This window comes from Cryptomeria japonica, chromosome 6, assembly GCF_030272615.1.
Source record: "Cryptomeria japonica chromosome 6, Sugi_1.0, whole genome shotgun sequence".
Classification (NCBI taxonomy): Eukaryota; Viridiplantae; Streptophyta; class Pinopsida; order Cupressales; family Cupressaceae; genus Cryptomeria; species Cryptomeria japonica.
Window position 1 is genome coordinate 626,262,158 of NC_081410.1, and position 27,383 is coordinate 626,289,540.

General features: G+C 35.8%; 1 protein-coding gene across 8 annotated transcripts in view; it reads right to left on the reverse strand.

Moving 5' to 3' along the window:
* The window catches only part of LOC131068691 (actin-related protein 4), a 210,726-nt gene that overhangs the window by 40,109 nt on the left and 143,234 nt on the right, over positions 1 to 27,383 (reverse strand). For all 8 annotated transcript variants that reach the window (XM_058003936.2, XM_058003939.2, XM_059207535.1 and 5 more), the window contains 4 exons: positions 10,089 to 10,140; positions 9,864 to 9,930; positions 1,316 to 1,378; positions 1,113 to 1,175 (listed from right to left, as the gene is read on the reverse strand). In XM_058003936.2, the coding sequence (XP_057859919.2) occupies positions 1,113 to 1,175; positions 1,316 to 1,378; positions 9,864 to 9,930; positions 10,089 to 10,140 (245 nt within the window). The remainder of the gene's footprint in view (positions 1 to 1,112; positions 1,176 to 1,315; positions 1,379 to 9,863; positions 9,931 to 10,088; positions 10,141 to 27,383) is intronic.

Consider the following 27,383-nt stretch of genomic DNA (forward strand, 5'->3'; position numbering starts at 1 on the left):
CCTGATTACATAGCAACCACTCAATTTTCAGGTGAAATTTTGCCTTATACTGTCTATACATCACAAAACGATAGACAACCCTTTCTGGAAACTCGCCCTAATCTTTTGCTAATCATATGCTTCAAACTTGGCTGATGTTAAGATTTGCCATCTTGTTCCCCATAGTAAACTTTTTTGTTAATATGTGATCTAATAAAAACTTGGTAACTCGTCTTCCAGATTAATCATGTTACCACCACTGGCAACAAATGTGCCACTGTCTAAAAACCCCTAGGGCCAATTCTTCCCCACTGGCAAAACTTGCACTAAGAATTTCTGAGTCCTGACATACAATTTCCAAATTCTTATACTTCACAGATCAATTTCATTTATTCTAGTGGCCTTTACCAACAACCACCAATTTGAATGTCAACTCTTTCAACAGGGTCAATTCTTACCTGCCAGCAAAACTTACACAAGAATTTCTCCAAGTCCTCCTAACGGCCAATTTCCAAATTGTTGAACTTTCACAGATATTTGGATTAATTCTAATGTCTCTTAGCAATGCATCCAGCTGCGAACTTGTATGCCTTCTGGCTGGCTTGTTGCAAACGTGCATTTGATATCATGGTTGTGTGTGTTAAAACTTAAGATATCTTAGAAACAGTTTTTGATGATTTCCCTACTCAAATAAGGGACAAGTAGCGATTGCTATGACAACATCTAAAGGTAGGTGAGTTCTCTGTATTTCATCTGTACCTTTCCGTATATTATAAGAATTATTTTTAAAATTATAAAATTATCTAACAAAATTTAGGAAAGAAAAGATTGACACTTCACATAATTGTACTAAGAACTTCAGTGGAGATGGAAATAGAAGTCACAGATAGTGATTGCAAAAGGGGTCATAAAATTTGTTAAGAATGCCAAGTTTACATTAAGAAATCTTTCAATCCATTTATGCTATACATGAAAAAACACTTTAATTTTTTTGTCCATGGTTAGGAAATATGAACAGTTTCTCACTCTGAGATGATTGGTTTACTGCAGTTATATTTGAAAATCTGGTATGCAATAAAATTCACAACTGACAAAGAAGATAACTAATCAAGAACGAAATTAAAACTAATTACTAGAATACTGCTGAACAGTTCCCTGCGTATATCCACATCACACTTGTTTATACTTTCAATAACCTGCACAGAAAAAATTACAGGAATGCTTGAGTATTCAAGTGCTAGTTTTTCTACCTCAACATATACTATCCAGTATCAATGTCAATCTTTAAAAAGCACTAGAAACTATCAAACCAAAAGTATAGACAGATTTTCCTCACCATCTGTGGAAGTCCCCGGAGTGAATGTCCAGAAGCATCTAATTTATCCGCATTAGGTATTGTCTGTAAAATTTAAATATTTAGTGACATAGAAATGCCAAGTTAAAAACAGGGAATACACTCAATCATCATTTATGAATCTCTCACCCATGCAATTCATTATTACTCAAAATTATTACACAAACATGAAAGGGAAAACATCACAAAACCAATCTCTTGCATCTAAATGACTAGAAATAGAACAAATTGGCAAGCCTCTTAAAATATTTGTTTCAATATAATGCCTTTTAGAAAATAAAGAACACATCAAAATAGTTCCCAACTATAAGAGCTCTGCATATGAAAGGTTAAAAATAAATCAAGAAGTGCAACAGTGGTGTATCAATGATTGAAGCTCAACTTTATACATCATCTCTAAATCACAAACAAAATACAGACAAATCATGTTTATTTTCATTTTTTTGTAAAATTGCATATTTAAAACTATTTGTTGCTAGCAAACCTAAAGTTGGAAAGAAAATGTCTATGCCATGCACTCATAAATAATTCCATACTGTAAGAAAGAAATAAATTATAATAATGTCCATGAATGATCAAGTGGATCAACAGAACTCAAAAATTAAAAATATCATTTAGGGAATCAAACTATGTGCTAAGACTAACTTGAAACCAAAGAAACGAGAATCGTCAGAAACCGCCGAGTTTGGGCAGTTTTCGAGTCAAGTCAAGTTGGGCAAGTCCAGGGGGCTCGAACTCGGACTTGGCCTAGTGTGGGGTCCAAACTCGGACTCGGTGATTTTGGCCAAGTTTGGCGAGTCCCGACTCCCAAACTCGGTCGACGGCATGTAACTTTAAGTTAAAAAAAACACTTCTAATATGTTTCGAATTGATTTTTTTTGGTTTATATTATGCTTTGAGCCTAAAAGTGAACTTCATTTCATTCATTTGGCAAAATAGGAGGAGAAAGGTGAGTTGTGAGAAGAAACAATAGAAAAATAACACCTGACACCTTTAAAAAATAATAAGAGTCTTTTGGCCTCACGGGGCGCTACCCCAAAACCCCCGTCATAAAATTAGGGGGGAAACTACGCTGATAAAAGTAGGGAAATTTTAACCTCAGAGTCTGATTAGGCTCCATATAGCAACATATACTGTCATTTGGTCATCAAGAGTTGGAAAAGAAGAGTTTGCATCCCATTTGATCATATGATGACATGGATTTTTTATTCCATGAGTTTTGTCATATTGTATACATTTGACAATATGTATATATCTGTTTGCTATTTCCTTCAGCTACAATTTGCATTTATGCTTATGTGATTGATGTATACTTGTGTATGTAATCAAATTAGCTTCTATTTGATGATTTTATTGTGTCTTTAAGGTGTATTTAAATAAAGGGTGCATGAAACAAGTTTTAAATCTTTAAAAATCTCTAAATTTCTTGAGTTTTTCACTTTGCCAAGTCTACCCGAATTTTTTTTGCCGAGTCCAAGTCCCGAGTCGAGTCGGCCTCGCTGAGTCCGAGTCCCGTTTCTATGCTTGAAATATACAAAGTAACTACAACTAAAATAAAATAAAATAAAACAAGAGGGCTGGGAGCATGGCGAGTGTGTGTTGGGATAAAGCTAAATAGTTAAAACTCTAGAAAAGTCACTACGTGTTGTTTATAGAAGCTCATATTTTTAAAATCAATCCTATAAATAATTAATACAGATGCAAAAGCATATGGATTTCAAAGAATCAATGTTGTTCAATTAATCAAGGAGACAAAGCTCCTTTAAATAGAGTTACAAAGACGATGTTTCTAAAAGAAACAATCGTTAACTAGAGGCGAAATTAGAAACAACTTAAATGACCATTAATAACACAAAGAGAAAGATATTATTCTAATACCCTCCCTTAATGGTCATCGTTCTAACTGCCAAGAGAAATAACAGAGAAGGTTGCCCCCTTCTTCTCAGAACACGCTACAACAGAAGACAAGAGCCTGCCACTAACTTTGCCACTTGAGATGAGTCTGCCACCAACTCTCCCAGAAACTGCAGAACTTCTGGAGATACCCAAAACAACACCAACCGTCCAACCTGATGTTGGAGAACTGTCCCTCCCTGTAACCAGAGACACACCAAGAACAACTATCACGATTTTGAGGAAAAAATCGGCAAACCCTCCAAACTATTGCAGATGAGCAAGATGCCCGAAAATAGACTGCAAATAAGAGACTAGTGCACATGTTTGCACAACAACTCCAGGTACGACGAAAAACAGACTGCAGCAAAGTTCAATTTTTGAGGAAAAAACATAAACCCTCGTGATTTTTATTTTTTTTTTACAAGGACAAAAATTATTTAAAAACCCACAGATAATTTTTTAGGACAAAATTATTAAAACCCACAGATTTTTTTAAGGGAAAAAATATTAAAACCCATCAGAATTTTTTTTAGGTAAAAAAATATAAAAAACCGAAACAAACATCGATGCCCATAAGCCATCTTCACGCTTTTCGAGGCATGAAAAACGAGGTAATGAGAAGATGCAAAGTGCACAAAACCTAACTGCCTTCCAACATCAAGTTGTTCAATGACGCCATCTTGCACGTTTCCCAATGCACGGAAAACGAAAAACTGAGAAGTCGCTAGCACGGAATTCAAAAAATTTGAATCCCAATGCAAAAACAAAGGCAAATGCAAGTACAGACTTCAAAAAATGAAGTACGACGGGCATGAATTTCAAGAAAAAATTTCGGCTGACCCAGAAAAATCTTAAGACAACCCAAAAATCCTTGCGAAAAACCCAGAACGAATCTGTTGTCGAAATCTAGATCCGCTGGATCAAAAATCGAGGCACAAAAATCGAGGCACCCAGAAAATTCTGACAACGACCCAGTTGAGATCTAAAAAGACCCACCACGAATCTGTGCTCAGAAAAAAAATTTCTAACTGAATCTCGAGGGTCAAAACCCTAGCTGAAAATGCAGATTTCCGTTCAAAAATGGCAAAAACAAATCTGCAGGTGTGAAAAAAATGCATCACGCGGTTGCGCGAAATGCAAGAGAGACGAGTCACGGGAGAGGGCAGAAAATAGCTGAAAACCCTAGTAGTGCAGCCAAAACGAACTGCCAAAGTAGCAATTTCGAATAAACAAAGAAATTTTTCAAAAAAAACTATTAAAAATTCGTCGAATTTTTAATTGAAAAATTATTTCAAAAATAACCAAGGCTCTGATACCATAATACAAATGCAAAAGCATATGGATTTCAAAGAATCGATGTTGTTCAATTAATCAAGGAGACAAAGCTCCTTTAAATAGAGTTACAAAGACGATGTTTCTAAAAGAAACAATCGTTAACTAGAGACAAAATTAGAAACAACTTAAATGACCATCAATAATACAAAGAGAAAGATATTATTCTAATAATAATACAAGGTCCCTTGTTTGAGAGAACTGCCCGTAGATCCAAGCAAAAGGACCTTATGAAGAACAAGGCTCTAATCTGAGTAAAAATGTCAAGCAGCATTAGGGCTACAGTACATGTTGATATGAGGATGGACAAGTTTTTAAGATAAACAACAATGGTAGAGCAGATTTTATACATAAGGAAACTGAGACCATGCAAATGCATATTCAAATTGATTCGAAAGAAATGAAAAACAAAATAAGAGAAACTATAAGGATCAGACAACCCACTCTTTTGCCAAAAAGAGTTGAGAAAGTTAACATACAAAACATCAACCTTTAGAGGGGATGTAACTTATCAATGGTGCAAACATGCATGAAGCACCTAGTGCTCTTTCACAGCTACAAGAAAAGCACAGAATCAGATATAACAGAAGAATATGACAGTCTGAACAGCTTATCTATGTATGCAATAAACAGCTATGAATTACAATAAATCGATGATGCTTCAATACCAAGACAAGTGAACATAGATATAAGCCTTATGTGATCATCAATGGTCACAATTGTAATGGTACGTTTTCATAACCAAAATAATTATTAAATTCATTGATACAACTCAACATAACCAGGTTAAATCATACCACTAATCCACCCAAATACCCACTAACTTTCATACACTATCCCCCCATAAACATTTTGACAAAATCTTGCATATTTGATTCTTGGTGTTTCAGGGAAGCCATGTACTATATCCTCAAAAGTCTTGTGTGGGGCTATGATCTGTAACTAGCATCCATAATTTGCAGCTAATGATAAATATAGATAGTAAGTTTTTATTCATGTCAGGGACATGCCAAACATTCCAATGTTCCACAAGGACGCACCCGCCTTCCTAGTGATAACTTTAAGAAACCCCCTCTCAAAAAATTGTATTAAATCTTGGCAAATATTTAATTTTTTATATTTTTAAAATACTTTTTAATGGCGAATCTTTCCTTTTTTAAAAGAAAAATATTAATTTTATTGGCAAATTTTTTTTATGATTTTTTGGGTAGAAAATATTGGCAAATCTTGGAAAATAATAAGAGTATGCACTAATTACTATTGCAAGTCCTTTCATTTAAAAAAATGATTTTTTATAGAAAAGTCGAGGCTTGAAGGCACACTCTACTTTATTTAGTTTCTACCATTAATTTAAAATACTCTAATAGCCCTCTTTGTATTTTGTGACATAAAATGTACCAACAATTTGTAATACTCAGGGCCAAAAGTTGCTTTTAGACGATTGATTTTCATTGAGGTCAGCAATTCAAAAGCAATTTCAATTCCCACGAGCATTATAACTTATAGGTACAATTTACCTCATGGAACACAATGAAGGTCATTAGATTATATTTAAAATCAATGGTGGCAACTAAAGATTGTTGATATAACCCTAAAGTAACAAATAATTATGATATATCATTAGCAAATTAACTTCGATTTCTTAAATAAATTATAAAATGTTAGCGAACCTAATCCAATCATGTATCGAATATTGTGGCAAATCTTTGAGTTATAAAAATTAATAAAATAAATTCTCTGGTGATTTAAATAACACTAAAATAAAAATTCGTAAAAATGTGGCAATTCTAGTCAACTTAAAAGTTGAACTTATTAGCCAAATTTTGATTCCCAAATTTCAAAAAATAGCCAATTGGCGAATATTAGCCACTAAAAAAAGCATTGCCCCTCCCACCCAAATCCCCACGATTGCAAGACAAGGAAGTCGTCAAAACAAAGCGACTTGGAGGAGACATCCCACACCATCCCACCACCACCACCAAAGTTTTGGGGACATTTCTGCTATAGAGGGGGGATTGTCAAGATGTCCCCTATTTTTGGAGACTTATAGGGGACCCCAAGACATTGCCAAGACCTCCAAGGGACTCCCACAAGTCTACCAAAGAAGCCCAAATGTTTCATTGACCATAACACACTTACATAGAAGAAGAGTCCAACATCTCAATGGTATGTAAACCCAACAAGCCATCACATGTTGATGATGATGCTACATAAACAGGGCCAATTGGTATTGGCTTGAAGGAGATTGTGTATGTGGAGTTTAGCAATTCTGAAGATAAGGAGTTTGGGGATGATTAGAGGCATCACTTTGGACCATTTTGAACATTATATTTGTAATCATATGAAATTTTGAATATAATATAAATTCAGAATTTGACATTTTCATTGTTAATGTTCACTTCAAAATTCAAATGTCAATGCAATCATTGCAATGTGATTAACTTTACTATTTAGTATTTAGCAAAGTTTCATGGACACAGATACAGTATTGGATACGGATACGGTATCGGATATGGATACGGCCATTTTTTAAGATCCCCAATATGGATACGGTTGGATACGTCATTCATTAAAAACTCGTACACATATATTTAACACAATTTTCTAAGTTATTCGACGACATTTTCATTACTTCAAAAGCAATATAGACATATAATTGCTACATAAATAATGATAAGTTGATATAACATTTTGCAATATGCAAAAATAGTAGAGTTGCATTGGAAGATAACCCAAAAAATGGGTCACTGAAATAGAAAAACATTTCATTTGTCTTTCTCACTTGGTGTAGGTTTTGTCAATACAAACCATTTTTTTTTAAATGCATGAATGAAGTTTTTTAAAATTAAATTTAGGAATATTTACATCAAATTTTTTAAAAAAATCAAATCACGTAGTATCTAGCATGGTTGAAAATCAAAGATTTTAGGGCATGTGTGGGTACAATGTTCGATGTGTGTTCGGGCTGTATCAGATACGTATCCGTTTCGGAAACAGGAACGGATACGGGGATACGTGTGCCCAAGGAGGGACAAAGGAGTTTCCAGCTACTATGGTATTTAGTTGTTTACTTAGTATGCCAAAGTTTCATTTGTAATTCTTAGAGTTATTCCTTATACAGCTTTTTATAACAATTTTTCAAATAATATATGTATATTTGCATTCCCCCCACCCCTACCCCACCATCCCCAAACAAAGGCCCTTTGTCCCCCCATCACTAAATTTTGTCTCCTTGTCTCCCTATCACAAAACTCTAGGGAACTACAGAACATTCTTGAATGTATGATTTACACCATTATTCAAGTCACCCTAACATTCCTACATCCTTTTACAAAGTGAGTCCAACCATCACCCAAAGAAACAGATTCGCTACTACTCTTGTCCACAACAAAAATTACATACAAATTTTTGACACATGTATAGTGTCGAGTTTGCCCAAAGTCAAAATACCAAGTCGTAGACTCAATAGATTGGTTACATGATTACAAAAAAAAATCATTTGTTGCTCCTTGTTCATCCTCCTCAACAACATTTACATGCCATGACTTCGTTTGACCACTTGTAAGATATCGTTCTTGTAAATGATGTTCAATTTACATTCAATATGCAAGTTATATTTTATATTTTTTCTTGTTCTATATATTACTAAATTAACATATGAATCTAACTATCTTCTTTTGTGTGGCAGGTGAGCGGAGCATTTATAAATTTCAATGTCCATTCTCACACATACCATTTGACATATATAGCAGGCTGGGTACGATCAAGCAATGCCTTGACCGACCATGTCTTTTGGACATGGCCGATCAAGACATCACTTGATCGTGACGCTTCCCTATAACAATAGTACATGGCGTTTATTAACCAAGCGGTGTATGTTTATATTTCAACACTCAATAACCATCGATGTATACCAATCGGTGTATGATTATATTTAACACTTCAAAAGCTTTCCTTAACACCCGATATCAATCGGTGTGTGTTTATTATACCACCCAATAACAATCAGTGCAAGCATAAAATAAACATCGATACTAATTGATGTTCGGTCTACCTGATAATCATTAAATCGGATTTGCAATGGTTAACCCGATTTGATAATCGGTGAATGAAAATAGTGTAATAGATTATCAAATAGGGATTCTATGATAATGAACAGTTAAGCATCATATACAAATAAAGAATGTTTATCAATTCAGGGCTTGAGGTTATTCATTTTAATAATCGATATGATAAATGATTGAATGAGAAACTTCATTTATCTCTCATTCAATCATTTATCTTACCGAAGCTATTTATGCATTAACAGTTCTTACTTCCAACAACCTTTCTTAAGCATCTTGGTTCTTTACAATAGTAGCATCTCCACTTGGATCTTTGCATTGACTTATTGCCCTTTGAAGATTTGATTGATAAACTAGTTGTTCTATTTTATTTTTCTCTATTTTTTATTCGTACACCGAATGCACTCTCTATGATGTTTGAGGTTGTTGGTCTTGATTGCTCTTGCCTTCATTCCTTTTGTAAAAAAAGTGATGGCAACTTCTCAAGCTCAAATTATTGAGTGTCTAAAAGTAGATGCAAAGACTCAACAAAAGAATCAAATGACGATGGCAAATTATGCATTATCAATGCAACCAAATTTTGATCATCCATTGGCTTTTGACAATTGATCATTGAAATCCTTCACAAGCAAATGATAGTTAGAAATAGATCTGCCTTCTTACAAGTTAGCAAAAAACAAAACAATTTTTAAATAGAAAGCTCTCCCAACTTCAAATGCTTGATATTTTGCTTTTCCACAATGCTTGAGCAACAATGGTGAACTTCTACCACTAGTGCATTGGTAACAGACAATTGTAAAAGCATTGAAGCTTCCTTCTGCCTTTTGTTATAGTCCTGTAGATGATCTTGATGTCCTGCCTTGTTGTTCAACACTATTTGATCAAGATTACAGTACTCACAAAAAGTGATTATTTTGTGACTCTATAGACTATAATCTTGTCAGCCAACTTCTAAGAATCAAGCAATACAAAGTTTGGACTCCTGCCATGGCAACATACTCCACTAGACTTGGGATTGACAAAACAATTAAATAAAGAGATTCGTTAGAACTGGAGAGATACCACTTTACAACGATGTTTTAGACTCCACTAGAAACAGTGTGCCAAATTTTCAAGAGAAGATTCCTTATATTATGAAGCTATACTTGATTTAATTTGTAGCTACAAATGGTGGAATCACATACATAAGAACATAGTTTCAAGCATGCAAGCAAAAAGCATAAGAAGCACATAATCACCTGAATTAGAGATGGATTGAACAAAAGATCAGGGATCTTGAATCTGTCAGCTCCAATTTCTATTACTCTGTTAAGTAGAACAAGAAAATAAAACTAATTTAAGCTATCCACATACCAAGTTATGACTCCACGCTATTACTACACAAACCACAAAGGTGTCAAACTTTTTAATGTTAAGGTAGATTAACTCCAGATATAAAAATCAGGATTGAAGAAGAAATTTACTGTCCGTCAGGAAGCTCATATGGTGTTGTTGGAATGTTAGCATATCCATTCTCTGCAAATACAATGAAGAAAGCATGATCTCGTATCCCATGCATACAACATAAAATTCACCAGTAGTGACCCAACAGATACATTATACATATTACATATTGACAATGTGCAAAGACAATTAGGCATCACATAATCTGTGTCCTATATTATGAAGCCAAAAAACCTATAGTAATTATAAGTATACATTGCACAAGGAAGAATTTTAAGAATGATAAGGTAAAAAAAAACTTCAGTACTTTCAGAGACCAAAAACTGATAATAAAATGGGTTAGGCCTTCTTTCCATTGTGAAAGATATATAAAGTCAATGAAAAATATTGCACTCCACTAAATATGATAACCTACAGCAGAAGTTAAACTAATGTTTGCTAAATCCAAAATAATTAAATTTCAAATATCACCAGTCATGCTATTTTTAATAAAAGAAAGAGGATCAAGCATTGGCAATTCATTCGATGTTTATGCTCTTAGAAAGGAAAAGTAAGGTATACCCTCATTTTTGCCAAATCCAAAATATTTAAATTTCAAATATCACCAGTCATGCTTGTTGATGTGTTTTTTAGGCACATACAAACACAAAATAAAATACCTAAAGTATCTTATCCTCTCTTGAATAAAATCTCTCGGATGCTGAAGATTAGCTTCAGGATCATTCGAGTAGACTCCAAGGTTCATGTATGTAGGATCACTACGTGTGGAAAGCTTTGTTGGTCATTGTGATTGCTGTTTCATCTAGGGGCATTTATGGTTCGAAAAGATTTCATAAAGTGATTGGCAGATGATATGCAATGAAGTTCTTTCCTAAAACTATTAAATGATTATCAAAAATGGCAAAAGATAGGGTTTAGAGAAGTTCTAAGCTATCCTAAGAACAGATGGATGAAGAATGACACAAGTAAAACTCAACCAGTTATAGCATCGCCATACATGAACACTCTACTAGAACTAGTGCAATATTCTAAGGATGTTTGGGATTTTCAAATCACTACTAATCATAGACACCATCAATTGAATACATATCAATGATTAAGCAATAATCGAACTTAAACACTTTCAAATGTTCTAGTTGACCACACAAGGCTCACTTACAATCAGCAAGAAAGCTAGTGGTATGGATAGTGAGCTTCACCATATATTAAGTGCAACATTCCATCATTCAATCTAAACACTAAAACTAACATCAAAGATTGACTTGAGAAGATAAAAGAACCATGCAATAGGCTTCACGAATTGAGCTAAACACCATAACTTCAATGTTTTATTGATCCAATAGCCAAACAACAACAATTCTTCAAGTCTCTCTCTTGCCAATATTCTAACACTATTACTCTGTCTTCTATTCTATTCTATTGCTATTACTATTATTGCTTATTAACTATTACAAATGAAATGAGTGGAGTTTATATAAGACACCCAAATACAATGAAGAGCCGAGATCAAATGAAGATCAAGGGCCAAGATCTTGCCACCTAAACCCTAATTAGGGTTTGATACAAATGAAAACCCTATCAAGATAGTCATCATCATGAATCAACCAATGAGAAGATAACATGTGCCAACACAGAAATTGAGGAAGCATCCTCCAATAGGAAAATAGAACACCGAGTGGGATCATAAGAAAGTATCTTTGAGAATCCGATTCCCTTTCTCATGTTCCTTTCTGGCATATTCAATGGATCTGGATGTCATACTTTCAACTTCAGAAATTGGAATCTCGAGTAGACTCTTCATTCATTCCTCTAGGTGGATTACTTCGTCAAAGGCTACAAGAGTTACCTCCATCCATGCTCAAGTTCTTTTGTCTTATCAATAAGGAACATAGTGGTACACATATGATCCAACTGTTTTTTTGTGATCAGTCTACCTCCTTGAAAGATGACTTTTATCCTGTCCTCCAATTCTTGAATGTCCACATCTGTTTCAATTTCTGCCCTTTTGTCAAGAATAACACACATCACCTCAATTACCTTGCCATGAATAGGATGGACGGTATCTTCAACTTGAATACATCTATTGCTAATATCTTCAAAAAGGAGTTTATTCATTTGAAGCAAAGTAGACCACTGTAACAGATTAGGAGTTGATTCCTTCCTAATTGCCCCTTCTTGTGCCAGTATCTATCTAGGTGCTTTCCTTATTGCTTGCAATACTGGGATGGTGACATTTTTAGTATGAGTGAAGGCATCAACTGTCACCATGAGGTTATGAACTATCTCAAGAATACGAATGGCTCTACCAAGTATTTTCATCATATTTCTTACAAACTTATTAGCCATTGTGAAAGATTTATTGACCCATACATCTAGAAGTTGTGCTAAGTTTGCCATCTTCTCCATATGGTTCACCGAAGTAGGAGGAAGCATTGGTGGAGGGGTCATTGTTGGATCATGTTGTCTTAGTGGTTCCTTGAACTGATGGAAATAGCTCCTCCATGCATTTATCTCCCTTTTTAACCTTTTGTTCTTCTCTATTTCAGCCTTTAGCCTCTCATTGACTGCCTTCACTGAATCCGTTGCTTCCTCCATGGCTTGCTCAAAAGTAAGTGGACCTAAGTCAAATATCTCCAAATCATATTCATCTGCCATAATCTCATCCTCATATTTATCCACTGCCAGAGTGGCAATCTGTATCTTCCTAGAGCCTGTATCATCTCTTATTACTTTAGATATCTTTGAAGCTTTCTTCTTTTCAATGACTTCCTAAGGTCCATTTAGAAGACTCCCCAAATCAAATGCTTGTTCTTCTTCTTCTACTATTACCTCCTTAGCAAGTCTTTCTTTTAGCCAGTCAAGGTTAGAAGACCTTCCTTCTTTTACTTGCACTTCCTCGGGCAATCGCTCATTTCTGGGAGGGGAAGTAACTTCATTATTATCTCCATGTTCTTCATTATCACAAATCTGGATATGAAGGGCTGGATTTGATGATTCTTGTGGCATTTTCCCTTTATCTTGTCTATCATTCTTGTCATTTTGTATTGTAGGCTCCATTGATTCATCCACTTCATGGACCATGCTTTCATCTATCCTTTGATCCTTGCCTTGTTTTATTTCTTTCTCATGCCTAGAAGAAGCACTGGGAGGCTGATCAGAATTTGTCTTTTGCTTCTTCTTGGATGTCTCTTTCTTTCCTTGTTCATTCTTCAACTTCGATCCTTTAGAATGAGAAGTGTTGTCACTTACGCTTGCCCTTTCTTCTTCTTCTGTCCTTGTCTCCAAATTGAATGTCATTGTTACATCTTGCTCCTTCAATTTTTGATGTTGAATATCTACCCATCTACGTGTGAAAGTTAAGACTTGATTCATCAATTCCCTCAAATCCGTGACTTCCTTTTCATCCCAATTAATCTTTATTCCTTTGTCTTCCATCTCATAAGTAGATTGGATATATCTACCACTATCTTGTGCTTGATCGGCTACTCTATAGACTTTGCATTTCCTGATGAGATCTAGAGGCAGTCGGGAGTGCATCTTCTTCTTTATCTCCAAGTCATCTTGAGCGTTCATCCAAAACTCTTCTACTTGAAACACATGTTTATGATTTCTTACAGCCATGTCTTCTACATTACCATAGGGATCAAAGTTATCTCTAGAAGAAAATGGTGTAAACGAATAGAGAGAAAACTGTGGCTCAGCACTTTCAACTATTTGAAGAGAAGGACAAACTTCTATTGAATTGCCAAGTGAAATGGAATCAGTGCTGACACCTCCATGGTTGTACCTCAATGAGTAGGTACATGATAACAATTGTCTTACCACCTCAAGAATTATTATCTTGTCTGTGGGATAACGTGGCAACATATAAGGAGGAGAAGGACATCCTTGGATCCTTATGTATGTGAATTTGGGAAATTGAATGAACCATGCACCATATTGTTTGACAAGTGCTTGTGCCTCTAGAGACAATCTCTGATGTATTCCACCTTGTAGGATCCTAGTGATGTGCATTGTGAAAGTATCATTGACCAATATCTATAATGTTGCTTAGGTGGGTGATGCAATATTTCATAGGAATCACAAACCCTTATTTCTCCGGGCCTCCTTCCAACTCTGCCTCTATGTGGTAGTCCCGCGTATTCATAATTCCTTGCTAGAGAATATAGTACATATGAGCTCAAGTGGAATGACTGGGTGGGAATTAACCTTCTCAATTGTACATCTAGCCTATTACTAATGATTCTTGCCCAATTGATCATTCCTTTCCCTTGGATGATTATTTGTATGAAGAAGAACATCCATTTATCGAAACAAAAGGCTTGAGTAAATCCTTGAATTCTTCTTGGAAGTCAATTCGGTGTGGCCCATTAGGTATCTTGTTTAGGCGAGGTCTACTCTTTTGCAACCAGTCCCTATTGATGATCGATAGGCATGCATCAGGATCATCTTCATATATTGATTTAGCTCCTTCTAAGCTTCTATAGATCATGTCCCTCTGTTCCGATAGGTGGAAAGCTTCACTTATAGCTTTTTATGATAGGTAAGCAAGAACGGTTCCATCTTCAGTCACAATTGTCCTTGAGTGTGAATCATAGTGCTTGGCACACTCAATCATTAGTTCATGACATCTAACTGCAAGAGGGAAGTCGTCTGCCTTGATGTTGCCGCTTCCTATTATCCTCTTGGCTATAGGTGATGGTTTGCCAATATATGGTGCCTCGCGAAACTTCTTCACATTGAAGTTCCCAAGATTTGTATCTCCAATGTTGCTCCACCAAGATGTGATTTTAGTCTCCAAGTCATCGTTCTTCTAATCTTCTTTGATGAGAGCCGGTCGGGAGGTAGATCCACTTGTCTTGGGCACTACCATCATTCACCTATCAAAGATGTTCAAGTTAGGGTCTTATGAAAATTGTTAACTTCAAACTGGTAAAACTTTAACAATGATAATAGAATGTTGATTCAAACCAGTCCTATACTTTAATGAATCTAATCAAATGTACAATAAGACTGATCTATTTCTGTGTATGCATCCTTGATAAAGAGACCTAACTTGGATCTATTAAGGGTTTCATCTTCTAATCAGACCTGGTTACATTCCTTACCTTCTGATTTTTTTTTTATGATTTTCTCTATATCTGATCAAAGGACTGACAATAATCTATGAAATCACTGTGTGGAAGGCAAACTTAATGTCCTAGGGCAAATCTGGGCTGTCCCAAGATGAATTCGCTGTATGATAGGCTCCTAGCTGAGTACAATTCGCTTCAACCTGATCTTCAAATGACAAATTCATCTTCTCCAAAAGACCAGACCTGCATTTAATGATAAAATTCGCCTTTTATGCTGATTGAGAATTGCTGATGCTTGGTGAAGTTCGCTGTTCAATTGGAGTAATTCGCTGACCTGCTGACAAAATTCGCTTTTAGAGAGGAATTGTGTTTTGAATTGATGTCAAAATGATTAATTTGATTCTCCTTATATATGCAATTTAGGGTAGAGTCATGACTTTTGGAGTTAAGGCCAACTTGGTTTAATAAAAACAAAACAAGAAAAATTGCCTCTTTCATGCCAGCCGACTTGATAGATTAGGACTCTCCTTTTTAGCAATTCGAATTTGAATTAAGTTTTTTGGCGCCAAAATGCTTCTCTTTGATAAATTCTCTCTAGGACCCTTGGAAGGACATAAGTTGAAGTTCACTCTAGGACCCTTGGAAGGACATTTGCTCTAGGACCTTGGTAAGCTACATGCCTTGATAAAAAAATTTGCTCTTGGTCCTTAGGGAGGTACACCTCTTGAAATAAGTTCGCTCTATGTCCTTAGCAAGGACATGAATCTTTATAAGAATTTCACTCTCTGTCCTTAGCAAGGACATGACTCAAAATGAAATTCGCTCAATGTCCTCTCCAAGGACAAGACTTTGTATTGAAATTTGCTCCAAGACCTTTGGGAGGTACATCAATTGGAAATAATTTGCTCTCTGACTTTGGCAAGGAAAAGACCTAAATAAAATTCGCTCTATCCTTTGGAAGGACAAGGTCAAGGTGAAAAAGTTCACTCTATGTCCTTTGGAAGGACAAGACTCAAAAATAAAATTTGCTCAATGTCCCTTCCAAGGACAAGATTTGATAAATCGCTCTTGGACCTCTCCAAGGACAAAACTTGATAAAAAATTTTCCTCTATGTCCTTTGGAAGGTACAAGACTTACAAGGAAAGTTTGATCTCAAATCTCAACAAAGTACATGCTTGAACAAATTTGCCCTAAAACCTCTCCAAGACTTGCAAATTCACTCTCGATCTTCACTTGGATAAATTCGCTCTTGATCCCCAGCAAGGTACTCAACTTAGCAAAGTTTTGCCCTGGACCCTTAGAAAGGACATGAAAATTTCGCTCTGGATCCTTTGGAAAGACATGACTCAAAATTTGCTCTAGGACCTTGGTAGGGACATGATTTGAAAATCACTCTTTCACTTGGTTGATTTTGTCCTTGAGTTTTCCAATCTGTCCATATGAAAGCATTATCAATTCGACCCTTAAGAACACCCATGGAGGAAATTCGCTCTGTGACCTTGGCAAGGTACATGCACTTGGTGAAATTTTCGCTCTAGGACCTTAGCAAGGACATCAAAAAATTTAGCTCTAGGACCTTAGCAAGGACATCAAAAATTTCGCTCTAGGACCTCAACAAGGTATGGGTTCAAGCCATTTATGCAAATTCGCTCCAATGAAGGAGCAAGGTAAATGGTCTTGATGAAAAGTTTGCTCTCAAGTTAGGACGAGGTACGTAACTTCATGAATGACTCTTCACTTAGCTCTTTCACCTGACTTTACTTGGTTTGTTCAATCCTCAAGTCCTTCATCTTCGAATCACTTTTGCAACACTTGATATTTTACTTCACTCCACTCACTAGAAGAGAGCATAGAGAGACTCCTAGAGAAGGCAAAACCTAAAAAAAAGGGGGGTCCCCATCATGATGGGGCGATGTGTGATGTGGTCACAACAATTCTATGTTTAATAAAAGCAAGAGGATCAAGCATTGGCAATTCATTTGATGTTTATGTTCGTAGAAAGGAAAAGTAAGGTATACCCTCACTCAAAACTCTACTTATCCATTAACATTTATACTCACACATAATATGATCAGTTAGCATCTAATTTGCCAAAGAGATTCCATTAAAAATATGACAATCTATTTCAATGATTATTCTGTCTGAAAATATCATCTGCCCAAAAACACAGTGAGAAAGAAAGGGAGGCTGTAATTTGCTTGCTTGTATTTAATAATTGATAATACAACTAGACATATTTTACATCATATATGGAATCAATTTCATTTTTCCCTTGCCAAATTGTTCAAGTAATTTGTCTTGTTATGTTTCTGATTTATTATCTTCATACAAAGTGATGGAATGTCTATCACAACTCAAATTTTAATGTCTCATAAAACCCATGCCTATTACCTAGGACTTAGGTAAACACTAATATGCTCTAATGACAAGAGACTTGTTACACACAGTAAACATTACAATGCTTATACCTTTTAATGGTTATTTTGTTAGTTTTGTTTTTAGTGTTTAAGAGTGGCTTCCAAAATATTCCTAAACTTCTTGAACTTGTCCTTGTTGAGCTCCTTGGCAACAATACCTGTGGCTTGATATTGTGACCTAGAGAAAACAAAAACAATTCTCTTTTATTTTCGGCTTCTTTCTGTACACTTATGCTTGGTTTTCATTCTGGCATCGAATACATATTTCTTCACTTTTGTGGAAACTCTTTATCAACCTACAAAGGTATCAGTCATCTATTTCCATTTATTAAATTACTGAATATTGCACACAGCTAAACCGCTTCATGAATTGCACCTATCATCGCTTTGTACAATAGTTCTATTCACAAAACTGAAAAATACAACAAATTATTATGAGAGTAGGTACTTGATGTTAATGTTTGCGTACGTTGCAGGAGATTTTATTTTTCTTGCAATGGTTGTACAACCATTTTGTTGATATTGTGCCTTAATTTTATCAGTTCGTCTCTGTTCGAAGATATTGATCTCTGCATTTATGAGTTCCTTCTTGGCTGGAAGAGTTTCCGGTTTCTTGTTAACTATCACCAACCTGCATGTATGACTTGTAGCTTCATGGGAGCCTCATGCGTGCTGGCAGCGGTTTCTTTCCTCTTCGCATTTCATCCGATATAAAGATTGTCTATGTGGCTTATGTAACGGCATATATGTAACTGTTGATAAGATTATGGTGTCTTTTGGCCTTCCCTCTACCTCCAACAAGATATATTTTGAGCCTTGTCTTCTCTTTAAAAAAACAATGTTGTTGTTTGTGCTTTAGTGGGGGGTGAAGTTCTCAAGAGAGAGTCTATATTAATATGTGATCATCCGTGCTGACTATAGTGTAGAAGCTTTCAGTTGTTCTAAGATGTTATCGACTTATAGTGCTGATTGTTAAGTGTTAACAATCTTGCTTAAATGATTGCTTGATTAAGCTTGAGAGCATTGTATCAGATTTTTGTCTTTAATAAAGGTTGATTTTTGGTGTGGCTGGGTTTTTCACCCTCGGGTGGAGGGTTTTCCCAAGATAAAATTTTGTATATCTTGTTCTTGTGAGATTTTTTTAAGTTTCAGATTTTTGTGTCTTACTTTTCTAGTTCTGACACTAACATGGTATCAGAGCCACATTTGAGGTCGTCTCCCTTACAGGAGGTCTCAGGATTCTGGGAGGGTTGCTTGTTTATTGTTTGGTGTTATTCAAACTATGTTTTTCTGAAGACTACACCTTTCTCTAAGCTGCGACTTCATTTCTTCCTATTTCGGATGTCTTGAGCGGCCCTGCAAAACTTGACGGGATCTCTGCAATGCGACCGATCTTTGCATCTGCATCCTATCAGCTTGTATTTGTTGTGATCATTTATCAAATTGTTGTCATTGCTATAATCTGCAATCTTTGTTTTGTTCAAAGGAGAGAACACTAAGTATGTGGTGTATTTAATAAAACCTTAATGCATACCAAAAGATTCCTGATATAAAGAATAGTGCTGAAGGAGTCTTATGAGAAGATAAGACTCGGCTACAGGACTACCTCAATGGGAACTAGCAATAAAGAGATAAGTTTCTTTTATGTTTGAATGATGTTCATGAATTTTCATAACATTGGAATAGTGAATCACAATTTCTATTTGTGCTTGTTATTATAGGTGCAAGCTACACACGTTCTAGGTGCATAGCATGTGTTTGTGAACTTGCAACTGAAAACTATATTTGAGCATCATCTGAGCTATCATTATGTTTTGTTGGTCACTCTACTAATGGGAGATTTGGAATTGGGGTATGCTCCAACATTCTTCTTGACCGCTACAACACTGAAAAATATTAAAATTGAGACAAGAGGGATCTCCCAATGAGACGGAGTCTGACATTTCAGCTTCAAAAGGAGCCTGACTTTTCAGCTTCAAAAGGAGTGACATCCAACTTCAAAAGGAGCCTGAAATTTCAGATTCAAAAGGAGCCTGACATCCAACTTCAGAAGGAGCCTGACATTTCATTAGAGGCAACCTTGGACGAGGAGGTCAAAAGGTTGAGATCAGGTTCAAAAGAAGCCACAATCATCATGAAGATTTTGTTAATGCATTCTTCTCTGTGAGAGAAGTTCGAGGTGCAAGCCCTTGTAATGCATTTTTCTCTACGACGGAGAAATTTGAGGTGCAAGCCCTTGTAATGCATTTTTCTCTGTGACAGAGAAATTTGAGGTGAAAGCCCTTGTAATGCATTTTTCTCTGTGACGGAGAAATTTGAGGTGAAAGTCCTTGTTGCTCTTTCCACTCATGGGAGTAGCCATAGTGGATGTCATGTCGAGAGACTCCATGACAACATCACGTTGAGTGACTCTGTGATGAGAGCTTGTGTTTATTTCATTCATGGGAGCAGCCATGGTGAACATCATGTTGAGTGAATCCATGATGCTATCACGTTGAGAGAATCCGTGATAAAATGTTGCTTTTTACACATATGGGTGTAGCCATTGTGTTTGTTATGTTGAGAGACTCCATGACTTGAAAATCAGAAAATAATATCTCCTTTGCTAAGAGGGAGTGTTAATGTTTGCGTATGCTGCAGGAGATTTTTTTTTCTTGCGATGGTTGTACAACCATTTTGTTGATATCGTGTCTTAATTTTATCAGTTTGTCTCTGTTTGAAGATATTGATCTCTGCATTTATGAGTTCCTTCTTAGCTGGAAGAGTTTCTAGTTTCTTGTTAACTGTCACTGACCTGCATATATGACTTGCAGCTTCATGGGAGCCTCATGCATGCTGGCAGCGATTTCTTTCCTCTTCGCATTTCATCCGATATAAAGATTGTCTATGTGGCTTATGAAACGACATATATGTAACTGTTGATAAGCTTATAGTGTCTTTTGGCCTTCCGTCTACCTCCGGCAAGATATATTTCGAGCCTTCTCTTCTCTTTAAAAAGCAATGTTGTTGTTTGTGCTTTAGTGGGGGGTGAAGTTCTTGAGAGAGAGTCTATATTAATATGTGATCATCCGTGCTGACTGTAGTGTAGAAGCTTTCAGTTGTTCTCAGAAGTTATTGACTTATAGTATTGATTGATAAGTGTTCACAATCTTGCTTAAATCATTGCTTGATTAAGCTTGAGAGCATTGTATCAGATTTGTGTCTTTAATAAAGGTTGATTTTTGGTGTGGCTGGGTTTTTCACCCTCAAGTGGAGGGTTTTCCGAGGATAAAATTCTATGTATCTTGTTCTTTTGAGATTTTTCTAAGTTTCAGATTTTTGTGTCTTACTTTTCTGGTTCTAACATTAAGACTTGACAGGTTTTATGTTTTAGACATTACACGTGTAATGTCCCCACTTTAGCAGTTGACCAAGTGTGTGTGCGTTAGCATTGTTCTACATGGTCCCGAGGGCTAACGAAGGGTTTAAGGGGATCCTAGAGTGTTTTGGCCTAGTCATTTCCAGTTTGGGCCAAAACGAGAGTTGATTTACTCAGTTTCAGGCATACTTACTATTTTTAGTAAGTCAGCAAGACATAGTGGAGGCCAGTTTTGGTGTTTGAATTTGATACTCCCCGGTGAGAGCTTTTCGACGAGCTATCACTCGCATTATTCAGAGTCCGATTGCTAATACATTTTAATGCCTGAAGTTTTATTAAAGTAACATTAATTTAATTGTAAAATATTAAAGTGTTACTCTAATATTTATTTTATGGGGATCTGTACCCAAGGGAGACATAAGTGAATATTTTAATATATGTTTTATATTACTCATCTTTTATCCCACATTGCCCATGAGAGTTGAGTGGACCCTTGGAAAAAGAATAAAAGAAAGCGTTTGTGGCTTCATTAGACATGTTGAATATGAGAAGAATTGGTATGTGTGAGTTGCAGATCTGTTCTTGGCATTAGAGGACGTCTATCCTCTCTTGTGACATTCTAGACGTCATTCCCCTGGGGTTTGGCCTTTGGAATCCATTGCTATCAACTTCATTATCAGGCAGATTGGGTGCATTTCCAGCTACAAGTAGATTTAATGTTTGTTCATATCTTCTTCCCTACTTGTCCGATGCTTATGCCATTTTGAGGAGATGATTTATGAAGATATTGGACCTGCTGAAGACAAATTAATATTGCTGCGACACTATTCACGCGGGTACTATTCACGCGGTTACTATTCACGCGAGTACTATTCATGTCACTGTAGCAGCAAGATTGAAAATGATTGCTGGAGTATTATGTCAATAATGCTGGAATAATAAGTGAGTTGATAATCTGCCATGTATTTGATTTTATTAAAATCTGAAAATAACATCTTATCAGCAGTAGTTAAATTTTCAGTTTGCATATTATTGTAGTTTCATTCTTGTCCATATTCTGTGATTTCAATTCCATGTAAAACAAACCAACATTTCATTTCCGGAGCCATAAGGGAATTTAAAACATTAAACGGAGAAATAAGGAGTTGGATGCAAACTGTTTGATAAAATTCCTAGCAGCAATTGGTATGGTTTTTTGGGCATTCCGGGGTGTCCATTACAACACGTCTCGCTTTAGACTTTTATTTCTCTTGATATTTTTGTTATATTTTCTTTACCTTTCAGGAGATAACTGGGTACACTAATTATATACATTGCAGAAATATATATTTTTTATTTTCATAAGTCCCATGTTTAGCCACCTGTGTATGTCAATATGTAGAATTAATTGAGATAAACTACCTAGTTTATCACTCCAACTCAAGACATATAAGTACATTATGTTCACTATTTGTCCTGCAAAGAACCTCCCCAGCCTGAATCTTCATAGACACTTAATCTGCAATTCCTATTCTTTCCAAACAAAAACCTAAAATTCAGTTAACTTCCAGTGTCCTTATGAGCTCTGTTTGCTGCACTCTACCGTCCCAACTCAGTACAGATTAGAATCATTGACAATATTTTTACCACAAAACATGTTTATATCCCCTTGGTTGTCAAATATATAAAAATGTCTACTAATTGTGAATACAATCTTTCATCAACAGATTCTGATCGATCAACCTTTAAGTTACTATCAAGGGAAGGAATTCATATCACAAATTGGCTGAACATATGTACACAAATGATGCTCTAAATGGTTTGAAAATGCCCCAATGTATTTGGAGCATATCTAAATATTGTTAGAGTGCAAAATGAGACAAGCTAATAACAATAACAGCCCATATTTCAATGATTATAACAAAAAACTAATCAAACTATTTAGGGTTTGGAGAATAAGTGGCTTGATGATATTATACAAGCTAATCTGATGATTATACAAGACGACTTTGGAGAATAAGTGGCTTGCTGATATTATATTAATTGTTTTTTTGTTGTTGCAGTGATAACACGTTCTTTACCTATCACATTTTTTTTTGAAGTCAGAGAAGTGGTAATACTATATACATTGGACTGTCGTATTTCTCATAGATTTTGGAGAATACACTGAGATATGTGTGTGTTGATTAATATATGGGGATACATCATTTTCAGTGGGTGATGATCGATTTTCTTTTGCTACATAAAAGCTGGTTGAGTGTGTGAGAAATATAATGAAGTCTGCTCGATAGTACTAATTTTTGATAGGCTGCAATCATTATGCATGGTCTCCATGAAATAGTATGGAGGAATGAGTTTTCAGAGCCTTTTGTTGCCTCACGTTCCAGAGAAGTTGTTGTTGTATCAAAGACATGTTAATTACTTCATGTTTCAGGGAGTGTTGTGAAATTTTTGTATAATGTTCGAAGTGCTGAGGGGTTTTTGAATAGTGCTTTTGTAAGTTTTGCATTTGAGTTGGTGCTAAAATTGAAGTTGGTGCTTCAGCTGCACAGAGTTGATGCTTCTAGGAGGGTTGGTGCTATCCGTGAGTTGGTGCCCATTTTGTTAATGAAAGCTATTGTGTGCCATAGTTTTTTACCCGAAAGGGTTTTCCACGTGAAATTTGGAGTTCTTGTTTGGTCTCTTTATTCCATTTCTATTTTTATGTGTTTCATATATTTAAAAATTTAAAATACTAATTCACTCCCCCTCCCCTCAGTATTTTGTGTGTGCTTTTCACAATTAATATTCAGTAATCTTCATATTGCTCTTCATCAAAGGCATCAAAGTCAACATTTGGTTCAATTTCATTTGAACCACAATAAGTTATAATGCCACTTCCACTAGCCATGTCATATGTAGAAGCTCTTCACCTAAAGAGATTTTTTATGAGTTGTGCAAAAATAGCATCTAAGTCAGCACACTAAACAATTAGATATCAATTCCTCATCACCCAATCATTGTAATCAACTTTCTTATTTGGTATGAGATCTCAAAAACTAGTGGGGGTCTAGGAGTGGAGACATTTGGCACTTTTTTCTTCATAATTTTTTTTTTAAATATATTTTTCTATTCTTTGGGCTTCCCTTGGGCCTCGCAGCTTCACCTGAATTCAACCCAGCTTTGCCCAAGCCCCCCACCCAGGCACCCTAGACAAACCCAATGGTGTGCCAACCCTAAACCAAACCCATATGGGTACATGGGGTTCCAAGAGAACCCAATAACATAGAGGTTCTCTTTGCAGTGCATGAAATTTCAAAATGAACCCCTTAACTATATTCAATCTATTTTCCCTTATCCATGATAGGCATAATGGTCTTTTTAACGTTACTTTTTTTGAAAAGGACACATTCTAGATATATTTTCCAAAAAGTGGTATCTATATGACTATCCACATCACAATGTCACAATGCTTTCTAGGAGTTGCTTTTGTGCTTGTGGCATTGGCACTCTTTGTCTTGGCCACAACTTATTTTATATTTGGAGAGAACGGAGGACTATCCATTACAAACGTAGTAAGCACATACTAATGCTTCTTCAATCTCCATACATATTCCCCCATTATGACATTTCAGGTAGAATAGTTTCCTAAATAGTTTCTTAAATTGACCACAAGATATAATAGGAGCTTGCTTTACGTAAGCCATAGATTAGAAGACTTTTGAACCAAACTAAATCATATTTTCGTAGTCACAATCGAGCAAAGAAAATGATTTTTCTTATGCTAAGAGATTTAAATAAACTTCTAATTGAGACAACCAATGGTCTAGCTCTCTTGAATCTCCTTTAAATGGTGGAATATTAATCCTTGCTTTTTCCTTAGACTGACGTGTTCCTAGTAGACTAGCTTTTCCATGTGATTCTCACTCTTATACTAAATGGGCTTTTTCCTTGCTCTTGGTGACTTTTAGTGAGCACAAGTTCTTAATGAGAGTCTCCACTAGGCCTTTTACAGTTTCAATTGATAGAGATATTCTACCAACATCAGCCTCTAACTTAAGAAAGTTGCTTCTTCGTCAAAGATTTCTAATTTCTTATCATGCATCTTAGATCTGTTCCCCAACTACAGGACTCAATGTATAGCTGCAAAAGCGACAAATCCTTTCCACTTACTTTGATTATAAGCATGAACCTGCAATATCACACATAACACGTCGACAAAGAAAAAAACTTGCTTTAATTCCAAAATTGATATATAAACTAGAGAAAGGTAAGCAAAACTAATTCTTACTGAAGGACGAACTGCAAATTATACGAAATGCAGCAAATTGAAAGTAACAACTACCCCTTAAATTAAAGACACAAAACACTTGCCCTAGACAGCCCAAATTCTGCATCAAAACTCCAACAGTGATGAGGAGAAACACTCACTATTCCAACATCTTTAAAGGGGAATACAATCTGAGGCCACATGGGCACCTAACCAGCCAGAAATCATCTTATTTCAATCCCTAAGATATCTACCTGAGCTCTCTTACTCAACTTTGTTCTATTGCCTACAAAAGTTATTGAACCAATGAACCCTAACAAAGTTCAAAAAATTCAACTCTAATCCTTCTTATATTACCTCTATGGGCATTTACACATGTTAAATAGACTAGAACAGTCATGTCAAGAATCTTTGAAGCCTCCAAAATCCAATTGCAAGAAAAATTTGGAGCATTCCTCGGGATTTTCTAATATGTGATGAAAGTGCCACTTTTCAACAGTCATGAATCTACTGCTTTTCCATGAAAGCGCCTTGGTGATAATAAAACTGTCATCTGTCTAAAAAGAGTGGTTTCACACAAAAGCTTGCAATAATCCATGTCTCCCAAGTTTCCAACCTTTGATACCAGAAACCTAAAAAGCACACAAGAAATACTGAGAGCAGGGGGTGAATCAGTATTTCAGATTTTTAAACATTCAAAGCATGAAACCACGTAAAACTTTTAGAGAGTAACCATCAAGACGCAAATACAAGATTTCAAGTGGAAAACCCTTTTGGGTAAAAAACCACAGCACACAAAAAAAATTACTAACTGAACTTGGGCACCAACCCAAAATACAAAAGTGAGCACCAACTCATTGAGAGCACCAATTCCGATTCTCTAAGGCACCAGCCTCAAATTGAGCATCAACTCACATACTATGAAAATGCACTTGAATCTTAGACAAACTTGGACAAATGATCTTCAAACATTGCATCTATGCACATACACTGTTGTAGCTTGATGACCCAATAACAGAGACCATGCACTATATGAGGGATTGAAGCGACCAGAATACTTCAAGAACAAACTCTACACCCCAAAAGTCGCTCTACCACAAAAATGTATTGATTGTTTCATAAGCTCTCGAATCATCAAAAAACACCAAAACTTCAGCATCCACAATACATCACTAATTCACTTGAGAAAGTGTTTTTAACACAGTCTTTAATGAAAGACTGTCAAAACTTTGTTGACCCCTGCCGTGTCAATAATATTTTTTTAACAATAATTATTTATCTGCGATTACTTTATGTCCCACACATATCAATATTGAGTTGTCTTTTCAAAAAAAACAATCCTATGCATAGACTCAAAGAGTCGCCAACTATAATTATCCTTAACAAACATAAGGTTCACCGCAACATCTAGTCACCACAACTTTTACCGTGTGTTCATGAAGACACACAACTTCACAGCACACATTCGCTATCAAAAAGAAAAACGTTTTTCAGAAAAAGAAAACATGACCCAAACTTTTTCTTATCAACAGTCAATCCTACAGGTGTATGTGTTCCCTCACCTTCTTTTGAACCAATAAATAATTCAACAACTTCACAACTTGACCCACAACTCCAACTCTGATTACCGTCACTTGTCTTTTTGAAAAAAGGATTCAACACACCCATACTTGCCTTAAATACAGCACAGAGAATTTTTAAAAAGGAAAAAAATATGTACTCCACCTTCTCGTGCAAACTCATAGCCGCCTATGTAATTATACCATGCTCTATTTTTATCTCCACTACAAACTGTTATCTGAAACCCAATATCCAGCGACCACATAAGCTTTTAAGAAAACGCACACCCTCAAAATATACTTTCAATGCAACCTTAATGATTATCTGCTCCATGCACACCATCCATATATTTGTGTGTTAAAGCCTTATGTAATATCCGACAAATGATATTTTAAATTTATCATGGATAATGTGTCACTTAAAAAAGACAAGCAAGCAGGTAACTAGGATAGGCAGCCAGCTCAAGTTGACACCCAAAAGCTCAAATACACAACCAAACAACCCAATCAAGCAGGCAAGTAGCTCAACCAAGCAGGCAAGTAGCTTAAGTAAGCAGACAAGTAGCTCAACCTAGCAACCAAGTAGCTAAAGCACACAACCAAGTAGCTAAAGCACACAACCAAGTGGCTCAATCTTTGACATCAATGACAAAACATCCAACAATCTCCCCCTTTGT